The 24,442-nt window shown below is 52.8% G+C and overlaps 2 protein-coding genes and 1 long non-coding RNA gene across 5 annotated transcripts in view; 1 reads left to right on the forward strand and 2 right to left on the reverse strand.

The window, feature by feature from the left end:
• Nucleotides 1-17,271, forward strand: POLG (DNA polymerase gamma, catalytic subunit). Of its 2 annotated transcripts, XM_061558606.1 has the most exons (25): nucleotides 1-95; nucleotides 782-951; nucleotides 1,749-2,212; nucleotides 2,828-3,213; nucleotides 3,412-3,640; nucleotides 4,072-4,239; nucleotides 5,089-5,235; nucleotides 5,897-5,976; nucleotides 6,731-6,913; nucleotides 7,345-7,550; nucleotides 7,831-7,957; nucleotides 8,423-8,728; nucleotides 9,237-9,354; nucleotides 9,853-9,966; nucleotides 10,464-10,580; nucleotides 10,723-10,883; nucleotides 11,028-11,081; nucleotides 11,618-11,735; nucleotides 12,093-12,228; nucleotides 13,036-13,282; nucleotides 13,736-13,858; nucleotides 14,144-14,312; nucleotides 14,807-15,015; nucleotides 15,719-15,879; nucleotides 16,409-17,271. In XM_061558606.1, exons 3-25 carry the CDS (start codon nucleotides 1,901-1,903, stop codon nucleotides 16,516-16,518), a joined length of 3,981 nt encoding a protein of 1,326 aa, XP_061414590.1. In that variant the 5' UTR covers nucleotides 1-95; nucleotides 782-951; nucleotides 1,749-1,900; the 3' UTR covers nucleotides 16,519-17,271. The 2 variants fall into 2 exon arrangements, with proteins under 2 accessions (XP_061414590.1, XP_061414591.1); XM_061558607.1 differs by lacking the exon at nucleotides 1-95 and having other exon boundaries at nucleotides 764-951.
• LOC133346758 (uncharacterized) lies at nucleotides 5,679-8,436 on the reverse strand. Its single transcript, XR_009755592.1, has 3 exons — nucleotides 7,786-8,436; nucleotides 6,837-6,899; nucleotides 5,679-6,062 (listed from the first exon to the last, which is right to left on the reverse strand). It is a non-coding gene; the product is annotated as an uncharacterized LOC133346758 (long non-coding RNA).
• The window catches only part of FANCI (FA complementation group I), a 22,368-nt gene continuing 14,090 nt past the window's right edge, over nucleotides 16,165-24,442 (reverse strand). For both annotated transcript variants that reach the window (XM_061558604.1, XM_061558605.1), the window contains 16 exons: nucleotides 24,254-24,418; nucleotides 23,925-24,104; nucleotides 23,182-23,381; nucleotides 22,667-22,746; nucleotides 22,128-22,244; nucleotides 21,394-21,445; nucleotides 21,034-21,161; nucleotides 20,233-20,298; nucleotides 20,005-20,104; nucleotides 19,695-19,879; nucleotides 19,374-19,430; nucleotides 18,843-18,902; nucleotides 18,616-18,696; nucleotides 18,274-18,369; nucleotides 17,361-17,492; nucleotides 16,165-17,103 (listed from right to left, as the gene is read on the reverse strand). In XM_061558604.1, coding sequence (XP_061414588.1) covers nucleotides 17,041-17,103; nucleotides 17,361-17,492; nucleotides 18,274-18,369; nucleotides 18,616-18,696; nucleotides 18,843-18,902; nucleotides 19,374-19,430; nucleotides 19,695-19,879; nucleotides 20,005-20,104; nucleotides 20,233-20,298; nucleotides 21,034-21,161; nucleotides 21,394-21,445; nucleotides 22,128-22,244; nucleotides 22,667-22,746; nucleotides 23,182-23,381; nucleotides 23,925-24,104; nucleotides 24,254-24,418 — 1,762 coding nt within the window. In that variant the 3' untranslated portion in view covers nucleotides 16,165-17,040. The remainder of the gene's footprint in view (nucleotides 17,104-17,360; nucleotides 17,493-18,273; nucleotides 18,370-18,615; nucleotides 18,697-18,842; nucleotides 18,903-19,373; nucleotides 19,431-19,694; nucleotides 19,880-20,004; nucleotides 20,105-20,232; nucleotides 20,299-21,033; nucleotides 21,162-21,393; nucleotides 21,446-22,127; nucleotides 22,245-22,666; nucleotides 22,747-23,181; nucleotides 23,382-23,924; nucleotides 24,105-24,253; nucleotides 24,419-24,442) is intronic.

Consider the following 24,442-nt stretch of genomic DNA (forward strand, 5'->3'; position numbering starts at 1 on the left):
GCGAGATTGGCTCAGTTGCCCGAAACGTCGCCTCATGTACATTCGTTCCCCTTTCATGTCACGCGCACTACAGTGCTATTGACGAACCCGTTGAGGTTTGTTGTTGTTGTAAAGAGCGTTCGTAGCTTTCAAAGTACAAGCGCGACTGGGCGATGTGTCCACTTAAATACAAATCAACGGCGGTGCGATTCGTCCACCCACCGGCCTCCTGGCTTTCCCGATCAAGATTATCTCCAGATGTGGTTACATATCGATCGTGGGGAGCGCTGTGTCACGCTGACATGCCGCCACATAGCTACTGTCTGTGGGAACAGCATGGAGAGAGACCCTTTCACTGCTCTGAGTGGTGAAATGGCACATTGTCATGGCTCGGGCAAGTCCATCCATTTGGACAACCCACTTGATTTATGCCACTAAGTCAAGGCCGTAGCCATGGAGTCAACATTGGGGGGGGGGGGGGCAAATATTCCAGGGGGTCCCACCCCAAAAAAATATCTAAATTTGAAAACTCATTTCCTGCCTAAAATATTAAAAAATTCACTAACTTGGGATAGACTTTTTTATTTATTTTTTACAATAACTGTCTAATAGTGTATTGTATTACATTGCTCTGTTTTTTTACCTTTTCTTGTTTCATTGTATGTAATGGCAGAGATTAGGGATTTTTAACGTAGCAGGACCCTCCTGAAAAATGAGTCCAAAGACTCAGTGTGGCACTGCTGGATAGACAAAATAAGTAAACGCTCAATCGTATCACCGTGTTACACGTGTGTGTGAGTAGGGGGCGGGGGGAACCCCTCTCAACGCGTCAAGTGGTTCCGGTGCCGTTGTTTCCACCCGGACCGAGTTAAGGCGCGACACGAGCGGAAGCACGTGCGCGCGGGGCCGTGTTTACACGTGCGTCGAGCTGGAACCCGCGCACTGACAGGCTCCGTGCGTTCCGACTGCACCGTATGTTGAACTTCTTTCGCGCCGTACCTAGCCAAGCGTGCTAATCAGAGAACAACAACACAGCCATCAACAACACAGCCATCAACAACACAGCCATCAACAACACAGCACTTAACGTAGCCATTAACACGCACATCGAACACCGCGGTACAGTGTTGTTGCACAGCACATCCTACATGAGCGCGGCGCAGTCGTTGACACGGTCACCGACTTCGTGCTTGGACGCGGCGGGCCTCCACAGAACTCACGCGGCATTGCAGAACGAGCCGCGGTGTTAGAAGGGATCTTTCGGGCTCGCAATTGACATGCGGCGGCTGCAGAGCGGACTACGGGTCGTGACCCGAACGACCTGAAGCCGCTGGCACCTGATACCGTTACAACTCTTTAGACCTTGGGAAATGAGAATTTGAAACCTCAGATCTTGCATGTTGAGAACTCTGTATCAAAGACCCATGAACATGACGATCTCTGGGGCCGTCCATAAATGACGCCACGCGATTTTGGACGATTTTTGACCCCCTCCCGTCACGGCGTCAAAGTCAGACCCCCCCTCAAATATGACGTCACAGCTCTTCCCCCCCCCCCCCCCCAAGAAAAATAAAACATGCTTCACATCGCTTTAAACTATTGTCATTGTAGTGCGTATTTAATGTGGCGCTGCACTCTGATATAGTAGAAAACATTAAACAGTCTAAGTAGAACGTTTTGGCTATATTTAAAGTTGCGCATTTTGATGTGACGTCACATTTCTCAAACCCCCCCCCCCTCGTCACAAATGTCTGACCCCCCCACCCCAGGTGCGTGACGTCATTTATGGACGGCCCCGATGTATGACCTGGAACCGTGGCACCTGTGACCTCTGCTGCCTTGACACACTGGGGTCTGAGACCTTAGAACCTGAAGCCTCGGTGGGACCTGAGAACCTCAGACTTGGGCACGAGGAGAGACTATGCGGATCCTCACAGCCGCTCGGTCCGCGGGGCCCCGGGCCGCGTGGCTACTCCCCGCCGTGTCGCGCCGGCGGCTGGGAGCTCCCGGGCTCCTCACCGCTCCGTGCCGGCGCTGGGCGCGCTCACGGGCCGAGCGCACGATCGAGGCCACGATCGAGGCGGCGGAGGAGAAGAGCGAGCGGGACGAGACGCGGATGAACCCTCTCAACATCCAGATGCTGAGCAGGAATCTCCACGAGCAGATCTTCAAAGGCGTAGAGGTGCGTCCGTGCGATGCTGCTGGACTGGCAGCTGATGTAAAACTTAAGATGGTGAGGTGAACATCCAGACACCAGAACAACGAACAACACAAATATAAACGGGTCGGTGATGGGGCCATTACTAGTGGCTGATTGGCTTTGGTTAGGGTTAAGGTAGAGGCTAGTACTCGTGGTTGGCTAGTTATGGGAACAGCTATTACTAGTGGTTGATTGATTATGGTCAGTGTGAGATTTTTTTACTGTATTTATGTACTCGGGAAACCTCAATACACCTACAAAGTTAGGTATTATCCCCCCATATGCATGGTGTTTTCTCCAGGCACTTGTTTTCCCACGTTTGAAAAGCAAACGAACGAGGATTTGGCCAAATATATTGCCAGCTGAACCTTTTATAAACATAATCATGTGCAACTAAGACTGTTTAGGTAACTATTGGCATATTCTTAATGCACAAATACAACTTGCCAGGTTCATAATCACAACTGTCATACCACATATACATAGGCCAACATTTCAGGATAGATAATGGAAGAAAGACTTTAAAGTGCACAAATAAGCATGGAGATGTGCATGCTTGGAACTGCACTGAGACACGGATTAGAGGTCACATTCAAGCCAGAGACATCTACAGTTATTGACCACGTGCGGTTTCCTGTCCACCGACAGCACAGCCACCCCGAAGAGAGTGTGCAGCTCAGCAAGGCGCACCTAACCCAGCACGGTCTGTGGGGCCGTGACAGCGCCCTGCTGAAGGACGTCCACCTCCGCCTGCCTCCTCTGCTGGGCGACTCGGTGGACGGTCACTTCCGCGCCCTGGCCACGCGGCAGAGCCTGGGCTACGTGCGCGCGGCGTGCGGCCTCGTGGCGTGCTCGGCTCTGCCGGCTCTGCCGCGCGAGTGGCGCTACGAGGCCGGGTGGACGCGGTACGGCCCCGAAGGGCACGTCGAGGCCGTGCCCTTTCCCGACGAGCCGGGCCTCGTGTTCGACGTGGAGGTGTGCGTGACCGAGGGCCACTGCCCCACGCTGGCCGTCGCCTGTTCCCCCACCGCTTGGTTAGTGACGTGCCCAATGTGGAGGAGAGCGAGCGAGAGTGGAGCGACGTGTTGGTTAGGGGAAGACTCGGCGACACCTGTGCAACCATCACACCTATATGACCACAGCTGGGAAACCAAACCTGTACAACCACACCTCTGCCGCATCCACGCTTGTGCACCGCACCTGTGACACCACACCTGTACATCCGCACACAGGTACTCCTGGTGCAGCCGAAGGCTGGTGGAGCGCCGCTTCTCGTGGCCCCAGCAGCTCTCCCTGCAGGACCTCATCCCGATGGAGTCGGGCAGCGGAAGCCGCTCCTCTGCTTCCTCCTCGTCCACATCGTCGTCGTCCTCATCGCAAGGGGACTCAATCGAGCGACTCGTGGTGGGACACAACGTCAGCTTCGATCGCGCGCACGTGCGGGAGCAGTACCAGCTCGCGGTACGTGCCGTGGCGCCGTCGTGGAAGCCTCTCTACAGCCGCTTTTACTGCGTGTACGTGGGTGTGCTTAAATGCACATTTGTGGCAAATCGAATAAATGGGAGACACGTGCAGGGTAGAGGGCAGGTCAGCAAGATAGCCATTGGGAGTGGCACCCAGAGGCCATGGACCAAGAGGAAGACCTGAAGGCAACTGGTGACGATCATTCTGAAAGAGCGGTCATCAAAGGACGCGTCATCTGTGTAAGACCTAATTTCAGGATGGAATTGGAGGAGGGGGTGAGAAACCGCAGGATCGAGTAGAAGGCAGGAAGCATTGACTTCAAGGGCGTGGTGGTGGTGCTGGCATCAGTGGCATCGGGCACGATGACCGTTTATCAATTTAATTATTCGATATATATCACCTCGTCTCCGCCCACCGCTCCCCGGCAGACGACCCGGCTGCGGTTCCTCGACACCATGAGCCTGCACATGGCCATCTCGGGGCTCACGGGCTTCCAGCGCAGCCTGTGGATGGCGAGCCGGCACGGCAAGCGGCGCGGGTTGCAGGAGGTGCAGGAGCACATGGCGCGCACGCGGCAGAAGTTCGACGGCCCCGCGGTACGAAGCGGCGTTGGTCGCCTGCGGGTGGCGGCAGCACCGGGGTCATCATCACGTGAACGTGAATGCGCGCCACAGAAATGCATGCGGACGCACACACACACACAGAAAACACACACACAGAAAACACACACACAGAAAACACAAACATCCACCCCCCCCCGCCCAAAGCTGTTTGGGCAAGTGCTGTTAGCGAGTAGCACCTATGAAGGTCAGCATGGCGACACGAGGGGGTGGGCGGCCAGCCCCACGCTCAGTCGCCTTTGTCTCCCCAGTGCTGATGGTTACTCACCACACCAGTCATAATTTAAGGTTGAATCGACCAAGCGGAGGCCCATGAGTGGTTCAGATTTTCATCACCGATCTTGGACGTGAGCGGGAAGCAAACTCGGATCGCTGGAATCGTAGCGCAGTGAGCTAGCCACTGCACTACTGCTACCGACACACTCATACACTTCAACAAACTTAGAAACACACATAGACTTTGACAAGCACTGTTAGCGAGCACCTGTTAAGCCGCACACGGAAACTCTCAGAGTCTGATCTGACGAGTTTGGGTCATCCACAGGCTCTCGGACTAACGACACTACTGGCTGAACTATACGTTCGAACGTTCGCCCCGTTGTGGATAAACTGTGTTTACACCCGATGGCCTCTTGGTTGAGCGTGCACACCTGTTCACCTGTTGGGCCACATCGTGTGTTGCCACAACAGCACTGGAGGTTTGTAACAATTAACATCGGCTCGGTTGACTGCTCGCTTTTCCGCCTGCGCGATCACTCGCTCGACCGCGGACACGCTCGCCCGCCCGCCCGCCTGCTCCACCTCGCCCTCGCCTGGCGCGAGCAGATGGGCGCGTGGGACTGGGTGGACGTGTCCAGCATCAACAACCTGGTGGACGTGCACGGCCTCTACGTGGGGGGCCCGGCGCTGGAGAAGGAGGAGCGCGACGTCTTCGTCAAGGGCAGCATGGAGGACGTGCGCGGCAGCTTCCAGGTGAGCGCGGCAATGGAGGCGAGCGGCCGGGGCGAGGGGCGCTCGCAGACTGCGCTGCCGTCACGATGCAGTTTGGTTTTAAACAGTCTATAAATGTGGATTTTTGGCTGTTGTCTGCCTATGGCGCCTCGCTTCTAAATTAATGTTTCTCAATGGCATGTATCGTTGCATTTCTTCATCGATTCGAATTGTTTTACATGCGCTCGTGCGCAGGAGTGAGGTGGATTGCTGCATCGTGAGATCTTAATGGCGTAGCGACGTGGGGTAGCCTTCATCCAGCAGTGGATAGAACATGGATGATGATGTATACGATATGGGAATACCTTATTTAGGGTAATAGAGCGAATACAACTGTACAAACGAGACAAATGAACGAGCAACACCTCAAACGATGTGAAAAAAATGCATTGAATCAAACCAAAAATTTTAATTGTGCAAAATCATTCATGATAGTGGGGGGAACGAATGTTTAAATATGTATTATACAATTGTACAAGCATCCATTCGATATTACAAATGAACTCAACACATTCATCAGTAACACTGTGTGGCCCTAACAAGAAACAATAAAAAACAGGCGACATTTCGGTCAATGGCCCCTCTTCCATAACGCAATGGCTTTGATTATGCCGATCGTTTATGTCGTGTGGCGCCGCGGCAGGAGCTGATGTCGTACTGCGCGCGGGACGTGAAAGCCACGCACGAGGTGTTCTGCCAGCAGCTGCCGCTCTTCATGAAGAGGTGAGCACTCTTCGCGCGCGACTCCCGTGTGACCCCGCCGAGCGTTGAGCCCTTGCTCCGACTACCGGGGCTCTTCCCGTCCCCCTCTGCACAACAACAACATCAATGGCCGCCTTGTGATTCCCTCTCATGAGCGTTGGCCTCTCTTGGGCTGTGCTCAAGTGTAACTTGCATCGCATCTGCCTGTGAATGGTTTTCAGTGTTGAATTTGTTGAGGACAGAGATTGACAATTTTGGGTTTGTCCATTCGAGTTGATTTTCATTTTGGAATCCTTCACGTTCATTTTCCAGATTCTCTCTTTTAAAAAATCAGTATATTCATGTCTTTGCTGGCTGACAATTCTAATAGATACTTACACCTTTCTCATTCGTGACTCTTCTGCCAACTTTACCAATCGACCGATCATCTCTGAACCTTTGTACCTACGTTGGCATTAAAGTCACAATACAGGGTTGGAATGTGCTTACCTCACATTTAGAAGAATTCCCCCATCCATATCTTCTACTCCTTCACCATTGTGGCTCGTCACGGAGCATGTCTATGAGTTGTCTGTAACCCGCAGGGGTTCCAGAGCCGTCACGTACGCTGGGAATTTCTCTCCGATGTACTCTTGATAACTAAAAGCCGTACGTTTGATTCCCGGAGAGACTTGAGATAAAAAACATATTTTACCACTTTCCAGAAAGGTGGAATTCTTTTTCTCTCTCGCTTGACTGAAGGTCCCTACAATGTCCCCTGTGCCAACAACGGCAGGTGCCCCCACCCGGTGACGCTGGCCGGCATGCTGGAGATGGGTCAGTGCTACCTGCCCGTGAACCACAACTGGGAGCGCTACGTGAGCGAGTCGCACGACACCTACCAGGAGCTGCAGCGCGAGATGAAGCAGTCGCTCATGAGTCTGGCCAACGAGGCGTGCGGCCTGCTGCAGGGCGAGAGGTGGGGCGCGTTGCCGAGTTTTTTCGAACACGAGGAGATTAAGAGCCGGGCAGCTGCCTGATGACTCCGATAACTGATCACTCCAACGAGTATCGGTTCGATTGTCTGACTGTTTGGACATTGTGTAAATAGTTGGTGGGAGGGTGGTGTGGGAAGAAGTGTAACCTCTGTTCCCACGTGTGCCGCTGAATGGGATGTGGCTTGGTGATTTCGATGGTGTTGTCCGTGCCACGCTGGGCGTGGCTCCTAGGGGTTTCCTGCCTTCGGGAGGCAGGATGTAGGGGCGGCCACCAATATTAAAGGGGCCTGAGTAATAGATCCACATGAAGGTGGTCGAATACAATTTCTAGTCTGTTAACCAATTGACTAATTGTCCCAGCTCTAATAGCAAATAATGCTAGGCTGATAAGGAATTTGTGGTCATCCCCAAGGTACAAAGACGACCCGTGGTTCTGGGACCAGGACTGGTCGACACAGGAGTTCAAACTGAAGAAGGTGGCGGCTGGGAAGAAAAAAGATAAAACAGGCAAAGCTGCTGCGAAGAAAAGCGCGCAGGACCCTGCCGCCGGTGTCGATGCCGCCGCTGCTGCCACCGCTGCCGCCACCACGTCTGCGTCCGCGTGCGACGACGATGAAGGTGAGAGGCTCGGGGCTCGCTCCACGGGGCTGCTGTTCAGGCAGCACGATGTGAACTTTTCAGAGGGGCGACGGCGTGTTTGAGACGAAGGGATCGATGGTGAAGTATGTATGTTGAACTTCTTTCGCACCATACATAGCCAATTGTGCCAATCGGAGGTGGGGGGGGAGGACAAATGAAACAAAAAAAAGCAGTTCTAAAGAAGTGGGCGTGGGAAGGTCGCCAGGTGTATTACCGAGGCCCCATGGTGGCCGCTCTCTCACATTGTTCCCCTCGCCAGACCCGGGGCCGCCGAGCGAGGAGGAGGAGCAGGCCCCGCCGGCGGGGTCGCTCGCGCTGGAGAGGCTCAAGCAGCGGACGCTGCCGCTGCTCCCCAAGAGGCAGCAGTTCCTCCAAGGCCACCCCGCGTGAGCCCCCTCGTAGATCCGCACCGCTCACCAGCCACCGTACCACCACCGTGTGTAGAAAAGAAGAGTCAATTGTTCGCTCGAATTTTAATCCTAAATCGCTAAAATGTATCTAATCATCACGTGGGTGAACTGTTATACATGTACTACACATACACATCTCTCTGGCAAGAAGCCGGTAGTGAGAGACTTGGTTCATTACTGATAGTGGAACGTCCGCAGGCCGTGTATGAACACGTGTTCACACGCAATTGGCCCACGCCTGTGATCCAGTGCTTCGAAGGCAAGAGTTGGCGGATCGCATCAGCACTGGGTAGATGAAGGTGGCTGGGCACCGCGGTGGCCACACCACTACCTCTTTGTGCGCCGTGCCGGCCTTCTCAAGCACTCGCGGCACTTGACCCAAGAGTCTTCAAGGGTGACACGGACGGGCAATCTTCGTGTTTGTGCGTGCGGTCGGGTCAGGTGGTACCGCAAGCTCTGCCCGCCGCCCAGCGACCCCGAGTGGAGCCCTGGCCCCTCGCTGCTGAGCCTGCAAATGCGCCTCACGCCCAAGCTGCTGCGGCTCAGCTGGGATGGATTCCCGCTGCACCACACGACCCCGCACGGCTGGGGCTACCTGGTGCCCGGGCGAGGTGACCCGGGGGGGGACACGGGGAATGGGGAGGGCGGCGGAGACGGGGCACGGGAAGGAGTGGGCGAGGTGGGCGAGCTGGGCGAGGTGGGCGAGGCGGGCGGGGAAAGCGACGTGGCGGTGGCGTTCCCCAGCAGGTGGGCACGGGGGGGATGCGCCAAAACCTCCCACGAGGCAGCAGAACGCTGAGCCGATTAACCACAGTTAATCTGGGTTCCCAAGCGATGGTCTCAGCCCAGTCGCCAATGACTGCACAGTCACTGAGAGGATTATCAACTGTTAGAGCACAACATTTGATTTAATCAGCGAATCCAAGCATTGTTACAACCCTACTAATGAGACATAAAAGCACGATGTACAGAATAAACGGTTTGAACCGAGCCGTGACCCTGAACCCTAACGAGTGACCCAATTGCGGCAGAAGCTGCACATCAAGGGAAGGATGATGACTCGCAAAAGGGAATTTCTAGACAAATCTACGAATTGCATTGGGTGGGTATCATCTGTTTCCAGGCCGCATGCACGCACGCTCCCGTTCCCAGAGTTTCTCACCGTTTAAGGATTGTGCGGCGGATCGCCGCTCGCCTAACGTCCGTGCCGTGTGGTCGCCCACCCCCTGGGCTCCCCACTCCCGTCCCTCCCCAGGGCCGTCGGGGAGGTGTACCAGCGGCACTGCCGGCGGAAGGGCAAGGAGGCCCCGGCGGCACTGGACTTGGCGCTTGCCGACAAGTTCATGCTGAGGAACAGCGACGTGTGGAAGGAGGTAACGACGACGATGCTCGCGGAGCTCGGACGTGGGGGGGTGGGGCGAGGCGATGGCCAAGCCGGACTCAGATTCCGCGCGTTCCATCTCAGCTGCCGACCCTAATCATACCGGTCTGGGTTTGGGAGAACCTCACCACTTCGGAATGCACCTAGTCCAGCACGCATGTGGTAAACACCGCAAGTGAAAAGTGAACGATAGGGGAGATCAGGAACAGTCTGAATAGTGGCACAGTGGCTCTAACGCACTGCACTACAATCACAGTACCCGAGTTCGATTCCTGCCTGAGTCCATCCAAGACTGTCTCAATCTGAAATGAGCACCTGCTGCGCTGTGTGAACATCAGCTCGAAGGACACAAAGGTGGTCAGCCTCGTTGCTGGCCACAACACCGCAACACGTGCCATACACCACTCGTAATAGGTGCTCGCGAGTGGCACTTGACAGTCTGGCTTAATCCAGCTCCTTCGTCTTTGTTGCTGTGGTTGTGTCTCGTCAGGCGGAGGAGATGTGTCGCCTGGACCTCCTGGAAGGCAACGGTATCGATCCGCCGGCGAAGCCCACCGGCGCCAAACGCAAGAAAGGGGCGGCCAAGAAGGAGGGAAGCTCCACGGTAACGCGCCCATAAAGTACAGGTGCCGCATTTGTGGGACGCTTAACCGGAACACGTGGTGAGCTGGCGACGACGCCTGCTTCTACATGGCCACACCCACTCACTAGCCCCACCCACACAATGGAAGGCCTCCTCGCTGCTGCTCACATTGACCCCGCCCACTTATCTGCCAACCCCGCCCACTTCTCTGCCAACCCCGCCCACGACTGGGGTAGCCCCGCCAACCACTTGGTGTTGTGGGGCCCAACACTACCCATTCGCTGGTTTAGCCAGTATGTTTAGGTCTTCGTTATCATTCAATGATTCAGTCAGTAGAATCAATCGGTCAATCAGTGACCTTTATAACCAGATGACATCCCACACTAAGAGAGAGGTCTCTTTCATAAGGCAGAACTGTGGGCTAACACAAGAAGGCAAGTTTGTGAATCAAATTACAAACTTAAGTCGTCTCCATAAACACGTGCGCACCGCTTGTGCCTGCATCTTGGGGGTTCCAGGTGGGGACGTGCGACGCCGAGCCGGGCGACGTGGGCGAGGCGTGCTATCACTACGGCAACGGACCATTCAACGACGTTAACCTGCCCGGTTGCTGGTTCTTCCGTCTGCCGCACAAGGTGCGCTCGCCTATTCCCTCCGTCGCGTACGAACCGAGGCGCTAACGTTCAGACGAATACCACCGCTTCCGCCCCCACCCCCCACTCTGCCCGCCGTCGTGACAGCCGACCGACGAGAGGCGTTTTGCCGTGGGTCCCGCAGGACGGCAACGACAACAAAGTGGGCAGCCCCCTGGCCAAGGACTTCCTGAGCAAGATGGAGGACGGCACCCTGCAGGCGAGCGGCGGTGGAGCCGACGCCACGAGGGCGCTCGAGATCAACAAAATGATCTCCTTCTGGCGAAACGCTCAGAAACGCATCAGGTGCGGCCGGTGCTGATGTGGCGGCGGTGGCAGCGGCTCAAGATCGCTGCTGCCGCCACCTTCTCACGACGCCCCCAGTTGTGACGTTGCCGTGATCGGGAGCGGTGCGATTTAACCGGGACGCGCGGATGTTTTGTTCCGCAGCTCGCAGAAAGTTGTGTGGCTGAAGAAAAGCGAGCTTCCCAAGACAGTGAGCAGGTAATTATTGCGAGGTTGTGCGAGGTGTTCTCGCCACCAGTCGCAGCACACGCAATCTTCCTAAATGTCTCCACGTTAAAATGAGTATTGGGTGGAGGGCATCTCCATTGGTGGAACTGAACCAATGGAGGATATTCTACATTCTTATGACGAGTACTCGGATTTGCATACAGAGTGAGTGGGAGGTCTCCATCCCTACCTTAAAAGAGTTTAGAGACTTCCCATCCACTCTGTACAACAATCATTGTTCACTCCTAACAAAACATGAATTATTTTATCATCCCTGGATGAATGATGATGGGTTGAGTCATCAACCCTCGATGCAGCATTTGAACTCGGGACCTCCCGCCTGCACGGCGCACGCTCTCAAACCACTGGGCCACGCGGCCGGATCGCCACACCACATCCCCACCCCCCCCCTACCATGAATCCACCGTAAACCCAACGGACCGTGCCACTCTCTTGAGCCTTCTCACCCACCGTCGCGTGCTCTGTCGCTCGCCCTCTCGTCGTCTCACTCGCCCGGCCGCTTGCAGGCACTCGGACTTTGACGACGACGGGAAGTACGGCGCCATCCTGCCGCAGGTGGTGACGGCGGGGACGGTGACGCGCCGGGCTGTGGAGCCCACGTGGCTCACCGCCAGCAACGCGCGGGTACGGTTTGGGCACTCGCTAGCGGTCAAACGGCGACCCTGACTGACGAAGCTAGTGGATTAACAAAGGACTAATGAATAATAAAATATAATCAAAATATCAATGATACACATACAATAAGGACTTTTACAGCGTCTCGCAACCGGGTTGCACAAAGCCGTCTACATCGCGATCATTTTCGTTAGTAGTTCACAATCCACCTCCTACGATCTTGTGCTCGCCGTGTCTCGTCGACCGCGGTCGCCCCCTGCCCCACAGTCGCTCAATCCGTCCGTGAGTCCGTTGCTCGGGTGGTCGGTCGCTCGCCCGGTCAGTTCATCTGTGTTGTCCGATAACCGTCGTGTCCACACATGACAGGCGGACCGCGTGGGCAGCGAGCTCAAGGCTATGGTGCAGGCGCCGCCAGGGTACCATCTGGTGGGAGCCGACGTGGACTCGCAGGAGCTGTGGATCGCCTCCGTGCTGGGCGACGCGCAGATGGCCGGCATGCACGGTGGGGCCGGGGGCTCACGCGCGTGTGAGCTGGTGGACGGGCGCGTGGCGTGACGGCGTCGCTCGGTAGCAGCAGCTGCATCTATTCAGCTTTACTTGCCACATCTTGGCATCTAGAATGTAACAGATTGCTGATGAGATCTATATCTGTGAACTATACATTGCTGAATGGTGGCCTCTCCAAGCCACGGCCATCGCCCAGTCATGCCATGCCGCAATCCTTCTAGCTCCCGCACACAGACTGATCTCATCGCTCCATCTCGAGAGGATGCCCACCGTACAATAGTCACCCTATATACGTTTCTCTAGTTTTGTGCAGTGATCCTCCTGGAGGTCATCTGCTCGAGCTGATTTGCACTGAAGGGAGTTATGTTTGCAGTATTTTCAATTCCTCACGTAACAGTTGCTTTAGTTATTTGTTCTGCATATATATACATACAAAATGGTCCGAAAATTGATGTATGTTGAACCTCTTTTGCACCGTACGTAGACACCAGTGCTAATCGGAGGTGCGGGGGAAGGACAAAAAACTAAAGGCAAAAAGCTGTTCGAAAGAAATTTGTTTTCAATAGAGATAATTTAAAATTGCATAGCTCCAGTGTCTTCCTAATATCAGAACGAAGAGCATTCCAGACGGCCGCGGAAGCGGCCGTCTGGAATGCACATCTGGAAGCGCGCGATGCGGTGACCGTCTTTGTTCAATGGCCAGCCAAAATTCGCAGCGTACTACGAGAACGATGTTGAGAAGGGGGGAGGGTGGGGGGGTGCGATCGTCGTCACGGCTTGTGCTCGCGACGCGGCGGCGCAGGGTGCACGGCCTTCGGCTGGATGACGCTGCAGGGCCGCAAGAGCGACGGCACGGACCTGCACAGCAAGACGGCGTCCACCGTGGGCATCAGCCGCGAGCACGCCAAGGTCTTCAACTACGGCCGCATCTACGGCGCCGGGCAGCCCTTCGCCGAGCGCCTCCTCATGCAGTTCAACCACCGTCTCTCGCCGCAGCAGGCGGCCGAGAAGGCGCGCGCCATGTACGCCGCCACCAAGGGCGTCCGCCGGTAAGTGTGGTGGGCAGGCAGTGGGTGAGCGATGGATGGGCGGTGCGTCAGCCATGGGCTGGGCAGCAAGCAGTGAAGTCGCTACCTCCTGTAGCCTGCTCAGTTTTGTGCCTGTGATACAGCGTTTTGGAGCAAATGTTGGTAGATCGCACATATTTGTTAGATTCTCAAACGTGGTTGGGTTGCTAGGTGGGTGGTGGTTATGGGAAGCCCATGCCTACAATACCTGGTACATCACACTCCATCTTCCAATGAAGTACTCACCCAGATTGGTGGTAGGCAAACAGGTTGGACGATGAACAGCTCTCTCGACGGACGAACTAATAGCCTCGCGATGGCCATTGGCTCACAATGGCCGAGAGATTATGGCATAATTTTAATTCACAAGCACTCCGGTGTTTGTGCGAGTCTTGTGATGCCGTGACCACCACCACCACCATGTTCTGCGCGCAGGCACCGGCTGTCGGAGGAGGGCGAGTGGCTGGTGGAGACGCTGGGCGTGCCCGTGGAGGTGAGCGAGGACGGCTTCATCTCCAGTCAGGACCTGCGCAAGATTCAGAGGGAGGCCTCGCGAAGGTGCAGCTCCATTCCTCGCCCCTTGCCGATCACCGCCATCATCATTGTTATCATCATCATCCTAATTGTCATCATCATCGAAGTCATTATCATAAATTTCCCCATCATTATCATCACCAGGTCATGTGTCAACTTTGCAGCAGTTTTGGGATCTGGAAAAGGCAAGGTTGGAAGGAAGCGATGGCTAGCAATAGTCGTGGCTTTTGTGGCATTGGCCGTGATGACCTCTTGACTTGACCTTGCGATACAGCAGCAATTGTCGTTGTTGGTGTGACCCACACTCAGGTCAAAGGGCTCCAAGTGGCGCATCACAGACGGACGCGCCTGGTCCGGCGGCACAGAGTCGGAGATGTTCAACAAACTGGAGAGCATCGCCATGTCGCCCGCGCCACGCACGCCCGTGCTGGGCGCCAGCATCAGCCGGGCACTGGAGCCCTCGGCCGTGCAGGACGAAGTGAGTCCCCGTGCATCCCTTTGACATCCTCCGCTGAACCTATGAACAAGGCGGGAATGACCCAAGGACTGATGGTGGAGATCATAATACCAAGGGGTGTGCAGATACTGCTGCGGTATCTGGCAGGAGGTAGGAAGCAATGGTTTTGATATTGGACAGCGTAAGCATTGATGAAATCAGGCGGTATTGGTATCGGCCGCGATCTACCCACTGCTACGTGAAGCCAATGTGCCACAGCTTTGTCCATTGACGACTCAGTGCCTACTGCATATAGAGCTGTGTATCTGAACATTGCCCATGTTAATTGGGAGCGGCAGTGTGGCGGCTAGCGCGCCGTGCCACGAACCCTGCGACTTTACTGCGATGCCCGCTCACGGAATATCTGAACTGGTTGCCTACCTCTTCGTATGCTGCACCGGACTTCATAGGTGCTCGCAAACAGCACTTGCCCTAACATTGTGTTAAGGCTACACGGGGGATCTTTGTCGTTGCAGTTCATCACGAGCAGGGTTAACTGGGTGGTGCAGAGCTCGGCGGTCGACTACTTGCACCTCATGCTCGTGTGCATGCGCTGGCTGCTGGAGGAGTACCGCATCGAGGGTCGCTTCTGCATCAGCATCCACGACGAGGTGCGGTACCTGGTGGCCAGCGAGGACCGCTACCGTGCCGCCCTCGCCATGCAGATCACCAACCTGCTCACCCGGTGAGGAGGGCAACGGGGGGGAGGGAGGGGGGTAAGGTGGGGTCCGTGGGTGTCAGAGACGGGGCGTGGATGGCCGATGGACGAGATCGGTGGTGATGGAATGGCAACTGAAGAAAGGAACACGCCCAGGAGGATGTCAGATCATGTGCAGGAGTGAGAGGGATTGTGGCATCGCAGGACCGTGTGGGATGGTGACAGATTGGGAAAGATTTAATCCAGCGGTAGATTGATAATGGTTGGTGATTATTATGCACACACATGACCAGTGCTATGGTTAGTGCAGTCCCTTATGTTGTGATGTCGCAAGCAAAAGGATATTTTCACCGTAAATGAATGAACTTGGCTTCTTTGCACATGCCTCCATGTGTATGTGTGCATGGGGAGTGGTGGCCTAGTGGTTTGCCCACTGCACTATGAACTCAGTGACCCGAATTCAAATCCCGCAAAGGGCCAACATTGGTGAATATCTGAACCGGTCCTAGGTCTACTCAGCCTTAAATGAGTACCTGGTGCAGTGTGTAAACATCAGCAATGGGGATTTAAAAAGGGGCCAGGCTGTGTGTTGGCCACCCAACCACTTGGGTGCCGTGTCCTTCATAGGTGCTTGCTTATGGCATTTGTCCCAACACTGAAAGATTATACGGGGGATCTTTTGTGTATGTGACTTTGTGTGCGTGTGCTCATGCGTGCTTGGTCCGTGCAGCTGCATGTTCGCCTACAAGCTGGGCATGCAGGACCTTCCGCAGTCGGTGGCGTTCTTCAGCGCCGTGGACATCGACACGTGCCTGCGCAAGGAAGTGACCATGGACTGCGTGACGCCCTCCAACCCCACGGGCATGCAGCGCAGATACGGCATCCCTCCAGGTGCCCCCCACGCCCCCCCCTCTTCACCACCACCACTTACACAACTGCTGTCAATAACACAAACAACCCCTCCACCACTTGCCATCTCCATGCCACTTACAAAACAATCAACATTTCCACCACCATCACCTCCACTATTGCCACCACCTCCAAAAACCTTCACTGCTATCACCACTTCCACGACAACCACGAACACCTCCATCACCAACAATACCATTTTATCAAATTGAGCTGAATAAAGGTCGAAATATATATATAAAAAAAGAGAGACACGAGAAATTGTAGTTGCATTTGGAATGTAATTTATTAGATTTTTACAACTTACATGCCTGTTTTTACAATTGTATGTTGACTATTACTGTGGCACACAAGAACACATTTTTGTGAACTCCAAAGCCACATCATCTTTAACATGAAATTTCAAAGCTATGTTTTGACCATGTGCTTTTGAGTGGGCATCACGACAATGGCTTTAAGCAGAGTTGACGGCATTGCATAAGTACAACCGTTGTGTTTGGCCCGCGTACAGGTGAAGCTCTGGACATTTATGAGATCATACAGAAGACAAACGGTTCTCTCGCCAAACCCAAAGCCAAAGAGACCAAGGACAAGGAGCAGAAACTCAGACAAACCGTCTGAGGCCAAAGCAGGAACGTGAGCATCATAAATACAAGTAATTATTGCCTCCAATGACTTTGCTCATACAGTGTTACCTCGTTATAACTAACCACTTGCAGAGTTCACTATTAAGGCCTTCACTACAACAGCCTCAATGACAAATTGAACTGGGCTTTTGAAGAAACAAGAACATTAACGCATCATCCCTGCACAGTGTACATGTATTCGCTATACAGTCAAGCGTACTGCACAGTATAGTGTACAGTGTAGTAGTGTACTGTATAGTATGTACTGTATAGTACACTGTAAAAAAAAAACGATTGTATATTTGGCGGTGCGTCTGATTGTTATACGCGGGGTCACAGACATAACGTGATCACTGTACGGATCGGGTATAAATGAACACAGTAAGATGTTTCTGCAGCTAAGTTAATTATAAACGGGGGAGTATTATACGCATTGGTTCGCTATCACGATGCAATACTGTATGTAAAAAAACTAAATCACTGCAACTTAAAGTGCTGGGAACAGACACAAACTTTGTTAAGTCTTCCTCTTCTTGCTGGGAGGCTTTTGGGATTTTTCCTGCACTGAAATAGTTGTGCTCTGGAAAACAAAAAGATGTAAACAAATTATATAAATCTATTTGTTCAGTCAATTGCGATGCCTGGAGAACAGAAAAGAGCCCCACATATTTGAGTGTTTTGTTGTATTTTGTTGTGTAAATATCAAACACGTTTTTTCTAGCCCGTTAATAAACTTGTTTTGCAAATACACACTCATAAATATCGATTGCCGTGACCAGACACTGGAGTAAATCGGTGTTTACTGATGTGGCGGCGGTGACGGTGGGGCGCACGCACCTGTGTGCCGTCTCCGCTCTGCGTCGCGTCTTCATTATCCGAATCCTGGTTCTCCAGCGCCTCCTGCAGCGTCGCCGCGTTGATGCGGAAGTCGCGCGACGTGCTCGGCTTCATCCCCTCCATCAGGTTCACCTGCAGCAGAATGGAAATGTACGAAATGACAAAGGTCACCCCGTGTGTAGCCTTTAACAGACTGTTGAGGCAATTGCTGTTCGCGAGTAGCATCTATGAAGGCTGGCACAGCACACGAGCGGGTGGGTGGGTGGCCAACACCATGCCCGGCCACCTTTGTCTCCCAAGTGCTGATGTTTTCACACTGCACCAGGTACTCATTTAAAGCTATGTCGATCTATAGAAAGCGGTTTAAATATTTGGCACCGTTATTGGTCGTGAGTGGGAATTGAACTGTTCTCTGGGTTCGAAACACAGCGTGCAAGCCACTGCACTGCCGCTCCCCATTAGAAACACGCCTGGCATTGACAACCTTAATGCTTCCAATTGCTTGCAATGAAGTGAGCGGTTGGCTCAGATGCCAAGAGCACTGAGCTGTACCGCTGAGACCATGAGTTTGAAATTCAGGCAACCGCTTGTGATTAAACCAGGTTTCTCAAGTGTATTACATTTGGCAAAATTCCAGCTGAGAATGAAAATATCAGTTTCACTCTCATACATTAAACATTTATCTCGGTGGCAGGGCGGGTGGGAAGGTGCTGCTCACAACTGTTTGGGACGGATCACTTTAAGGGCCCTTGGAGGAAGTTACGTGAAGCCCACTTCTGTAGGCTGTTCTCTTTTAATGGTTGCACTGCTCCACGGGAGATCAAATACATGTTTTAGTCTCCGAGAGCACAATCGGGATAACACCGGCGGAAGACACAAAAATGTAAAGCAAATGAGGGAAGGCCGTGCCCACCTTGGATTTCTTGGAGAGCTGGATGAGGAAACACTCGTACTGCTCGATATAGAAGATCAGGTTTGGGATCGGCCGTGTTTCCCGCAGAACTTTAGCCTGAAACGGACAGTGGCAATTATCGGGATATGCAGTAGCAGGAGCAAAAATGTCCCCCATCTCGATCGGTCCACCACTCTCTCACACCGACGTGGCGAGCGCCGCCTCTCCCATACAGCTCTGTGAGGCCACAAGCAGACTCCGCAGTACGGCCGACGATCGTCTACGTCATGCTCCGACCCGGAGGGACGGGAGATGTTCTGATTTGTGTCTGTGGGCCACAGCAGGGGAGACGGTGGGTGCTACCTTGGCGGCGCTGGCTAAGGCCGCCGCCCCGCGCTTGCTCTTCTTGTCCGAGCCGTGGTTGAGGCTATCACTCTGCACGCTCTGTGTGCGACAGGCAAGGAGCAAAGGGTTAACTGTCATGCCACAACCGCACAACACCGCCTTCCCTACTGCATCGGAAGAGAAGGCAACGATTCTGCATTGCGTCAAGAGTAAAACGTGAGCAGCTGTGCATTCAATGAACCCACCTGAATGTAGGTGATCATTGCGTAGCACTGAGGAGTAAGATGGGATCCTGACAGTTTCACCTGCAAAGATGAATACATTATTAAATGTAATACAATAAAAATAAGTAGTATTTTAAATAACTTTTTATTAAACACGCTTTAATTAAATGTACCGTACGAGTAATGGCAGAACTCCACGACTCCAGGAAGTGGCCCCGAGGCTTGCCATAACGTAAGGAACCGTGATGATTTACAGCCAACGTTAGTTGAGCGTGGACAATTAGACCAAAAGGCGAAACATAACATCTAAAAAAGGTTTAATTTGTTTTTTTATGATAGAATATAGTATTGTCATCAGTATGACATTATTCCAAGTTTGCAGTCGATACCACATTGGGAAGTGGGTTAAAATTGAGTTACAAGATTTGAGGATACGACAACAACAAACAGAGTGAGTTAAATAAAAGCGTGTAATAAATGTATATGCTCATAATGCAGACTTTTAGGATGTATTGGAAAAGGCAAACCAAAAAGAACTTGAACGGAACTCACCAACTTTTCAAACCTCCCTGGCAGGTCTCCTATATTTTGCGTATATACCTGCAAATACTATAACCACACATAACACACACAAGAAAAAACAGCGAGATAAGCAACACATTCATATTACCGAACGCTTCTATTTAAGAACAGCATGGGCAGGACACGTCACTTAGAAGGCATTATGTCTGGTGGTAGAGACTAACAATGGAATGGCAGCCAAAAGAGGGAATGAACAGGATGTCTCCTCCATGCAGGCGGCAGTGACAAAACTAAAAATGTGATGACTGCTGGGATTGGCGGGTGAGCGAGCTCGTTAGCGGGAGGGCGTACGTATTTGGTGATGGAGGCCAGTACACTGTACATCTTGGTGAGCAGCTTGAGCAGGTTGGTGGAGCAGCTGCCCGCGGGCAGCGCCGCCTGCACCAACTCATGGCAGCAGGTGACCAGCGCTCCCAGCTGCACGGCGGCCGCCCTCTCCTGCGCCTGTCGGGGACCCAAATCCTGCGTGCCCTCCTCTGTGGTCCGGCATCACCCAGCATTGGCATCATTATCAGCACCAGCATAAGTCCGTGGGGAAGGTGATACGGAGAGTGTGATGTTAGAGGATGCAGTGGAGAGATAAGGAAAGTAAGGGACCCACCGGAGGTCACCGGCTTGGCATACGCCAGCTCCCCCCTGAGCCGGGCAATGAGCCATTCCACGTCCTCCAGCATGTGCTCTGCATGAGACAGCACCACCAGCTAGGGGGGGTGGGGGGGAGAATCACAATGGAATGCTCTGCAGTATGAGAGGAGGTTACCGTTTGTAGGTCTCGGTACATATATAGCGAGTGACCATTTAAGAAAAATCTAAACTTTACGTAACTCACAGTTACTGACGGAGCAGTCTTGGAATTCACGATGGCATAAATGGACTGGTTTTCCACCTGCACATCCTATAACAAAAATGTGAATAAATTAATGTCAATGATGATAAATGCCCACCGTTTCTTGCAGCATCTTGAAATGCAGTTACATTTAATTGGACGCTATATAAATCTATATTTTGTTGCAAAGGTGGATAATGTGCAGCACAAATTGCTTGCTCATGCCAATGCTGGCGGAAGGGCCTCTACTAAGAGGGACCTCTAAGGGTAATTGGTCTTCTCTTCCAAGCTGGCCAGACATCTTGTAAGAGATCCTCACTACCACACCAGACACAACCTGCAGATCGATCGTGGACGTACTCGGTTATTCTGCTGGCTGGACAGAGGTGAGAGGGTATTTATGAAACTTGCCCATTGCTTTTCAACTGCAGCGCTGAAAGATTGAATTAAATTTAACCATTGACCTCTGGATTCTAAGTTCAGTTTGCTACCCAATGCATCATGGCAGCTCCTGGTATTGCAAATGTGACTTGTCTTAATAATGAGGCAGATACCTCATTAACCAGTGTAAAATGTGTGTAGCTGCGGCTACGAACTCGAATCCATAAACCGTATAACGGCACTGCCGCAAATATATACATGACGGCGGTGATGGGGAGTATGAACAATTCACCAACTCCCAAACAAAGCAATTGAATGGCTAAATCTCTTACAACTGAATCTCGAATAGTTGCTCTTCATAGGCCATACGAAAGATTGCTTCCATGGGTTCTCAGGCGAGTCAAATAAAGTCGCCAGGCCCACCTCGTCTATGTCGCCCAGCTGGCTGTGAATGTCCTGCGCCAGGTCCTTGAGCAGTGAGCGAGGCCCCTTATGGGCCAAGTGCAGGCTGAAGAGCAGGTTCATCAGCATCTTGCACAGCAGCAGATCCTCTGAGAGGCGAACGGCAGGCAAAAGGTTGGTAAGAACGTATTTTGTTTCCATACGGGTGGGAGTTGTAATCTAGATTTGAAGTTTTCGTGACTGCAGGGATCCATACTCTGTGGTTCTTTCGGTAAAGTCACATAGGTATAAAATAAATTAAATCACGACGTTTCGAGCGCAACACAAGTTTTAATTGCCTGGTGAGAGTGTCAACGTGGCCAAGAGGTCAGTCATACCCACCAATTTTGCTCTCCTTGCAAATTTTGGTTGTCCAGTTCAAGCACTGTTCAAACTGCACGAGGATATGCACATGTGAAAGACAACTTTTTTGTAAATGCACACAACGCAACCTCATTTACTCATTTAACATTTATTTTTTTAGTACATGCTGAGTTAGGTCTCTGGTGTGTGTGAGAGCAAGAGTTTGTGCGTGCGTGCATGTATGTATGTTGACCTCAAGATGCACATGGCCTGGCACAAGCGTCGTGGTGACGTCACCGCCACTTAGTGGTGAATGGCGGTTGTTGTTATATGTTGAACTTCTTTTGCACCGTAAGTAGCCAACCGTGCTGATCAGAGGTGCATGCATGTGTGTTTCAGATTATAGGGAGTGTTGGCATAATGGGTTATCGATCACTATGTTTCAAACCCGACCACCTGAGTTCTATGCCTGGCCAGTGGCGAGTGATATCAGAATCTAACCTGGGCCTGATATAGATCGACACAGCCTTAAATGAGTACGTACGTGGTGCGATGTGGAAAAAAACAGCATTCAGGAGTGGCGTTCCAGCCACCTCACTCCTGCCCGCACCGTTCATGGTCTGAAACAGGTGCTAGTTAACAGTGCTTGGGCCAAGAGTCGAGTAAGATTGTGTTGCGTGCAGATCCCGATCAGGTTCAGGAATTTAACCCGGTTCCACAGGCTCCACCGGCTCCACCCTCGGCTTGTGTGCGTGCAAGTGTGTGTAAGTCACCTCGGTAGAGCCTGGCTGCAGCTCCTTGCTTAACGCCAGCAGGAGGCTCACCAGCCCATGGAGCTCCTTCATGTTCAGATCTTCCTCACCTCCCGACAGCTGCCCAACCACACTCCGCTGAACCGCCCAACAAGTCCCCCGTCAGATAATCGTCGTGCGTGGAGTATCACTCGGACACCATTGTGTGTTGCGAGAATCCCAACTACCGCTGGGATAGGTGGCAAGATGGCAGTATAGCAAGTAGGTTTATGAACCGTCTGCCTATGTTTTTCAACCTTATGTTAAGTGTGTGCGCGTGTTGCCTACCACACATGAAAATCCTTAAACCGCAAATGGCCAAACATCCCAATGCAATACTCATAAAATGATTATTGGTACTTGGTTAGGCTTAATTGGCCAAAAAAATGGCATTTAGAACTTTAAGTTCTCCTCATATATTGTAAAAGTTGAAAGTCAAAGTTTTTGCGTGCGTCGCCAAAGAATCTGCTGTGGCCCAATATTTCCATCCAGACACCATTTACGCTCTACGCACAACTTGCCTGGAACTGCCTCATGTGAAACGCAGCTCTTTCCGCAATGATGACGTTGTCTGCATCCTCTGGATCTTCACGGGATAGATCTGTGGATAAAATTAATCGCAAATGAATTCAGGTAGGGGCAGTAGCAGCGGCATATAGTACTAACGAGTAGCCTCTGCTAGTCAAAGCCAAAGCCATTTCCTGATTAAATGAGCATTGAGGTGGTGCTCATCTGCTGTTTATAGCCCTGAGCCTGCAGTGCAATTCCACACTCCTATGGCGGGGTCGCGGTTCAGCATGGGAAACCGTAAACTCCCCACAAAGTAGTACTTATTTGACCACCATTGGAAAGGATGATGGGCTGAGTCAACCCCCAAACAGTACTTGAAGTCGCAACCCTCTGATCACGAGCTGCTCGTCCTATACCACCGCTCAGCCACCAGGTCAGACAGCCTCCCCTGTTGGCAGCGTCAGCGTACATTTACATCTTCAACTAAGAGGCAGGAGAGAGACCGGACACTCTCAAATCCCCTTACCGAGCGCGGCGTATAGGCTCTCCTTCTTGTGGGAGAAGCGTGTGTTCACGACGGTGATGACGCGCTGCAGCACGTCCAGGCACAGCAGCGGAATCCCCTTGTGCTTGTCCTTCTTGCCCGCGGGCTCCACCACCCCCGACGATAACAGCGACGAGTCATTCGTGGGCACCGCCACAGAGAAGTACTTCCACAACAGCACCCTGGCAGGTTGGGGTGGCGTGCCAAAACCGTGGACAAGGAAGCACGGAGACAGGGTGGGAAAGCTTTGACCCTCCCCCCCCCCAAATTTCGGACAGTGAATGCAATCTATATTGCTGCAGTCCCTCTAACACAAACTGTTTAAACTTCAAAAACGACAGCAGAGTAGTGGCTGTTTATGTTTTAACTGTAGTGTTATGTGCTGAAGATAATCATTTTAGTTTTAAGGGTTATCATCAGCCTTGATTAATCCACTGCTGGATGAAAGCCTCCCCAAGCTATCATCTTTCACGGTTCTGAGATGCAACATTCCATCTAGCACCTGCACACGAGCTGACTTCATTGCTCCATCTCATTCTTGGGCATGTTTTCTCCTTGTCCTGCTGCTTTGTCATTAGTCTTAACCACGGGTCGTTATGCCTGCGAGTAACGTGTTCAATTCTTAGTTGGTAAGGGCGTTTGTAAATCTTGTTAAATTGACTTTAGCGCCGAGAGCCTGCCTCTTTACACTGACGGCCTGAGACATCGATGTTGCAATGTCTCACCGGGCGATGGAGACCAGGTGACGCAGCACCTTGTCGGGGTCCTGTCCGTCGGGGCCGTCCACGTGGCCAATCTCCTCCGCCTGCTGCACCTTCTGCTGCACCACCGTCAGCACGTAGCGCTGGAACTCCACGCTGCCACGCAACGGCGTCAGCATTTCCTCGTGGTCGGAGCTCTCGTCGCTGGGAACAGGAAAAACGGCGGCGTTCAACTTGCTGTCTAGGAAAGATACAATCTTGCCATTACAGGAGAGGGCTTCCCTCTCCTAGAATCCCACAGGATTCCTGGGCAAGAGGACAACACAGCTGATGATGATGACGATGATGCACACCGGTAGAGCGCGGAGAGCAGGAGATCAACGCAGCGCAGCGAGAGCAGGCTGCGTGGCGTCTTGCTCGTCGCGCCGCCCTTGCCCTTTACACTCTTCTCGCGCAGAATTTCCACCAGCTTAAGGTAGCGCTGAAACAACCCCAGCACCTGTTCCACCTTTTGGCGGCTGAACACACCGCCAATCGACACA

The sequence above is a fragment of the Lethenteron reissneri genome, chromosome 24 (genome assembly GCF_015708825.2).
Source record: "Lethenteron reissneri isolate LAM-NWPU_2019-01 chromosome 24, ASM1570882v1, whole genome shotgun sequence".
Classification (NCBI taxonomy): domain Eukaryota; kingdom Metazoa; phylum Chordata; class Hyperoartia; order Petromyzontiformes; family Petromyzontidae; genus Lethenteron; species Lethenteron reissneri.

Bases quoted from the DNA above. Each gene is read 5' to 3' on its own strand.
- POLG (XM_061558606.1), top strand. From the start codon at position 1,901: ATGCGGATCCTCACAGCCGCTCGGTCCGCGGGGCCCCGGGCCGCGTGG. The intron at 4,240-5,088 runs GTACGAAGCGGC...TGGCGCGAGCAG, and splicing joins AGAAGTTCGACGGCCCCGCG to ATGGGCGCGTGGGACTGGGT. The intron at 8,729-9,236 runs GTGGGCACGGGG...GTCCCTCCCCAG, and splicing joins GCGGTGGCGTTCCCCAGCAG to GGCCGTCGGGGAGGTGTACC.